Source organism: Teleopsis dalmanni, unplaced genomic scaffold (genome assembly GCF_002237135.1).
Source record: "Teleopsis dalmanni isolate 2A unplaced genomic scaffold, ASM223713v2 unscaffolded_contig_1585, whole genome shotgun sequence".
Classification (NCBI taxonomy): Eukaryota; Metazoa; Arthropoda; class Insecta; order Diptera; family Diopsidae; genus Teleopsis; species Teleopsis dalmanni.
This window is the reverse complement of record NW_024032967.1, coordinates 1-5,982: the sequence shown is the minus strand read 5'-3', so window position 1 is coordinate 5,982 and position 5,982 is coordinate 1. Positions and strand designations below refer to the sequence as shown.

The following is a 5,982-nucleotide window of genomic DNA, read 5'->3' as shown; positions in this document are numbered from 1 at the left end:
TTCTGTAGAATTATTATAATTGATGTCTTATATGATTTATATATTATATTTTATTATATTTTAATCTATTGTAAATCACATATTGTATAATTAAATTATTATAATTAATATATTATATAATTCATATATAATATTTATATGGTTAATATATGGTTAATTAATTTATCTAACTAACCCTGTATAAGATGTAATCAAACCAACGGTTCTAATTCTTGTTTTTATTGCCTTTTGTTTTTTGCGCTCGAGATGAGCAATTTTTTGTTATATTTTTTGGCTGCAAGTAAACTCCGTTGGTTTGATTCTGTCTCTTGTTTTTCGATCGCGAACGTGTCAACACACGGGTACACACAAAAAAGTGATTAAACAATCAATAACCGAAATTATATAAAGTCAATTGTATAAATTAAATAAAATCAATTAAAGATCACAAACCCAATTATAAAAACGCTTATAATTCACATTGATTTTATTTAAAGTAATTAAACAATCAATAACCGAAATTATATAAATTCAATTGTATAAATTAAATAAAATCAAATAAAGATCACAAAACCCAATTATAAAAACGCTTATAATTTACATTGGCGACCGTGACAGGACTTTTGGCAAATTGAATAGTGCTATTCTGTGTACTGTCGTACGTATATTATTGTCCAATTGGTGGTTCTCGGTTTAGGTCCGCTAACCTCAAAACAGAACCTCGTGTCCGCATCAAGATCGCGCTCGACAGTTAAATTCACAACAACAAGATATCTTTACTTGTTGATTGTACATACTTTCGCTTTTAATGGTTTTGGTTAATTTGTAACCATTAAAGTGCGCGTGTGAATATTTCTTCTAACCAGTTATATAGCTAACGCGTGCTAACTATTATAATATATCGTACATCTATATATATACTACATATGTACTATCGTACGTATATACTATTGTCCAATTGGTGGTTCTCGGTTTAGGTCCGCTAACCTCAAAACAGAACCTCGTGTCCGCATCAAGATCGCGCTCGACAGTTAAATTCACAACAACAAGATATCTTTACTTGTTGATTGTACATACTTTCGCTTTTATTGTTTTTGGTTAATTTGTAACCATTAAAGTGCGCGTGTGAATATTTCTTCTAACCAGTTATATAGCTAACGCGTGCTAACTATTATAATATATCGTACGTCTATATATATACTACATATGTACTATCGTACGTATATACTATTGTCCAATTGGTGGTTCTCGGTTTAGGTCCGCTAACCTCAAAATAGAACCTCGTGTCCGCATCAAGATCGCGCTCGACAGTTAAATTCACAACAACAAGATACCTTTACTTGTTGATTGTACATACTTTCGCTTTTATTGTTTTTGGTTAATTTGTAACTATAATGTGCGCGTGTGAGTATTGCTCCTAAACAGTTATATATCTAACGTGTGTTAACCATAATAATATCGTATATCTATACTACATACTATCGTACGTGTGTACTAGTGTGCATTCTATGGTTCTTGGCTTCGGTTCCGCTAAGCGCCAAATAGAACCTCGTGGCTGCATCAAGGTCGCGTTCAACAATTACAACAACAACAAGATAACTTTACTTGTTGATTACTGGTTATTATTTGCTTCCAATCAGTTAGTGTGCGGGTTCGTCAACGTCGCGTCTGACAACAACCACCGTAAGAGCAGTTCAATTTCGTAAAGTTCGCTGCTGCTATTGTGAGTTTTCGACTTCGTCAAATCCTTTGCTGTTCCCAGGTATCTACAACTGTTCCAATGGCAACGGCAGAGCCAACCACTACGGCAGAACTGTCAGAACTAAAACAACAGCGAGCCTCGACGAAAGCGAGCATTTCAAGGATCAAGGCGTTCGTCAAAGGAAAGAGCAATTCGCTTTCACAACCAGAACTGAAATGTCGACTAGGTATTTTAGAATCATATTTTAAACAAATCCTAGCTTTTCAGACTTTGATCGAGAAATTAGATGCAACTGACACAGCTAGAGATGAATTAGAAGACCTATACGTTTCCACCAAAATATTAATCATGTCTCAACTGCAGGAAGAGGCCCACAATGCGTCAGTGCTAGATGTAACAGCAATGATGCCCACCTCAAGTAAAAAATTACCACTGTTAAAATTACCTACATTCAGTGGTAAGTACTCGGATTATAACAATTTTATTAATTCGTTTCTCCAAATCATAGATCGCGAAATATACCTCACAAATATTGAAAAATTTAACCACTTATTGAACTGCCTTACTGGTCAAGCTCTAGAGACAGTACAGGCATTTCCTATTTCGAATGAAAACTATCCAAAGGCTTTGGATAGGCTTAAATCGCGCTATGACAATAATAGTCTAATCTTCGCCGAAAATATCGCGACACTATTTGATCTACCAGCAGTATCGGGTCAGTCAAGCCAACAACTCCGTAGTCTGGTAAACAATGCATCCGCTTTGTATGGTCCACTCTGTTCGCTAGGTACAGAGAAACAAATATGTGAGGCTCTACTTATCTCGCTAATCATGGAAAAAACGGACGCAATTACACGTAGGAAATGGAATGAATCGCGTAACTTTGACACATTACCCAGTTGGGAGGATTGCTCAAAATTGTTGGATAGGCATTGCCAGTTTCTCGAATCACTTGACAGTGGAAACGGCAATCAGTCATCATCACAACGTAAACCTAATAGTCTTAACTCCAAGACTAACAGACGCTCAAAACAATACGCATTTGTTGCATCTACATCTAGCAATTCTTGCTCATTTTGTTCTAGCAATGAACACCTAATACAGAATTGTCATCGTTTTAAGGCACTGGAGGTGGTTCAAAGGTTTGAAAAGGTGAAGGGCCTTAAACTCTGCATAAACTGCTTATCGCGACGCCATCATGTGGTTAATTGTACATCAACGTTTAAATGTAAGGTTTGCGCAAAGCCACATCACACTCTCTTGCATCATTCGCAATTGCCAACGAATATTAAGAGCGCGGGATCATCACGACGCACAGAACACGCTGCTATGCCCAACGACAATGTTGCCAGCCATTCCCATCTTAATATGTCATCGGCCGAGCAAATAATTCTTGCCACTGCATTGGTTTTAGTGAAGGATTCATCGGGAAGTTATCAAGTGGGTAGAGCCTTACTTGATTCATGCTCTCAGGTCAATTTCATAACGTAGGAGTTTTCAAAGAAGCTTAGTTTATCAAAACATAAACATCGGTTGCATGTTTCCAGTATTGGTAGTTCGTTGACCAATATTAAGTATCAGACGTTCACATCAATCAAATCTCGTCATTCAAATTTTGAACTTGCTTTAAACTTTGGTATTACGAATCACATCGCATATCAACCAAGTTCTGAAATCGATATATCGTCGTGGAAGGTTCCATCCAATACACCTCTCGCCGATGAGCAATTCTTTAAATCCAAGCGCGTTGATCTTTTGCTTGGAGCTGAAAGTTTCTTTGATATTTTGTCTGTCGGTCAAATCAAACTAGGTGAAAATCTTCCAGTACTTCAAAAAACACTATTAGGATGGATTGTATCTGGCAAGTACAAGGGTCAGCCATTTGCATCACCAGCAGCAAAATGCCTATTATCAGTTGAAGATACAGTTTCCGATCAATTAGAAATGATGTGGAAGATAGAGGAAGTGCAATCGGCTTCAAAGTCATGGTCACCAGCACATGTTGCGTGTGAGTCATTATATCGTGAAACGGTTCACCAAAATGCGATGGGAAGAATTGTCGTTCGGTTATCATTCAAGGATTCGCCAGATTGTCTTGGTTTGACACACAATATCGCCTTGCGCCGTTTTTGTTCTGTAGAACGGCGCTTGTCATCTAATCGTGCACTGAAGCAAGATTATCAAGAATTCATGAAACAATATCGAGAGCTCGGACACATGACGCGTGTTGAGACTCCGAAAACCAACGAACCTCATTATTATATCCCTCATCATTGTGTTTTAAAACCGTCGAGCACTTCGACCAAGCTGAGGGTGGTTTTTGATGCGTCATGTCCAACAACTTCGCAACGTTCATTAAATGATATTCTACTGGTCGGCCCGACAATTCAGTCGGAGTTATATTTGTTGCTACTTCAATTTCGTTTGCACCGATATGCCTTGACGGCTGACATTGTTAAGATGTACCGACAGATACTGATAGATGAACCAGATCGAAAATTCCAATATATTTTTTGGCGAGATACGGAGTCCGATCCTGTTAGTACTTACGAGTTGAATACAGTCACTTATGGTACTGCATCAGCACCTTTTTTAGCAACCAGGAGTTTGCAGTATTTGGCGGACAAATTTGAAACACAATACCCAATAGGCGCTGCACTCATTAAATCATCGTTCTTTGTCGACGACTTCTTAGGTGGAGCGGATTCCATTGATCAACTCACCAATATCAGACATCAGTTAACGGCCATTCTACAGAAGGGTTGCTTCGATCTTGACAAATGGCATTCAAACCATCATGACTTCATCAGCGATACTACAACAAAGAGTTTGAATCTTGATACAGATACAGTCACCAGCGCTCTAGGCATCAAGTGGCACCAAATGCAAGATGTTTTCCTATTTTCGTTTAATGCGCAACCAGGTCATATTGTAACAAAACGCACCATTTTATCCCTTGCGTCTTCATTATTCGACCCGCTTGGATTACTAGCACCGATCATACTCGTAGCCAAAATTATGATGCAAGAATTGTGGCTTTTGCGTGTGGACTGGGACGAGTCAGTCCCTCAAAATCTTCACTCAGCTTGGAAAACATTTATTCAAGATCTTACAACGCTTTCATCGGTTAAGGTGCCGAGGTACTGCCTATCCATAAACTATCAACAGGTTGATGTACACGGTTTCTGTGACGCTTCAATACGCGCATATGGTTGCTGTATATTTCTCCGATCACAAAACACATCAGGTAAGGTGACGGTCAGGCTATTTACTGCAAAATCCCGTGTGGCACCTATAAAGCGGAAGTCGCTACCTAAACTAGAACTCTGTGGTGCCTTACTTCTTGCCAAACTGTATCAGAAGGTCCAACCAATATTTGCGCAATTTAAGGGTGAAACGTTTTTTTGGACTGATTCACAGATTGTATTACATTGGTTGAAGCAGCACTCATCAACCCTGTCTGCATTCGTTGGCAATCGAGTAGCGGAAATTCAAGATATTACCGCAAATGGGCAATGGAGACACGTTCCTACCCAATCCAACCCGGCAGATGTTGTGTCGCGCGGCTGTAACATCCGCCAATTATCAGAGTCTTGTTGGTTTACGGGGCCGGAATTTTTGTTACTCGCTGATAAATACTGGCCGCATTTGAAATGTCACAACCTGGATATGGAAGAAGTCAATAAAGAGACGCGGAAGGTTGTATTCGTTAACACAAATGAAGACAACTACGTATTACAGGTATTGTCAAGATATAGTTCATACACTAAGATGCTACGAGTAATAGCGCAGGTACAGCGTTTTTATCATGTAACCAAGAATAAATTGAAGAACGGAGAATGTACCCTCCAACCTATTCAGCTACAAAAGGCATTGCACTGTATTATTTGGGTCATCCAACAGCAATTCTTCGAAATTGATATACAACGCCTACAACGAGGGAACCCAGCCGAAGGTACATTAAAGCATCTAAATCCCTTCCTGGACAATGTATTCGGTTATCAATTACTAAAGGTGGGAGGTCGCCTCGAGCTGAGTGACATCTCAGTAGGCCAACGTCACCCTATTTTGTTGCCGAAGGGCTGTTATTTTGTGGAACTTTATGTTCGGCATATACACTTGTGCAACTATCATGCAGGCGCAAAAGCACTAATTGCCCTTACTCGACTAAACTTCTGGATAATTAATATTCGAGAAATTGCACGCCGAGTCGTGCACTCGTGTATTCACTGCGTGCGTTATAAACCCAAACTACTTAATCAAATGATGGGTAATCTCCCAATCGAACGCCTCACTCCAAG

The 5,982-nt window shown here is 39.0% G+C and overlaps 1 protein-coding gene across 1 annotated transcript; it reads left to right on the top strand.

Annotated features, from left to right (window-relative positions):
- Nucleotides 1–2,029: 2,029 nt before the first annotated feature.
- Nucleotides 2,030–5,951, top strand: LOC119664192 (the record flags this gene model as incomplete). The annotated part of the gene is made up of 4 exons (XM_038073728.1): nt 2,030–2,099; nt 2,190–3,168; nt 3,229–3,452; nt 3,528–5,951. Coding segments are annotated over exons 1-4 (3,697 nt in total), but the record flags the coding sequence as incomplete, so codon positions are not given.
- Nucleotides 5,952–5,982: the final 31 nt, after the last annotated feature.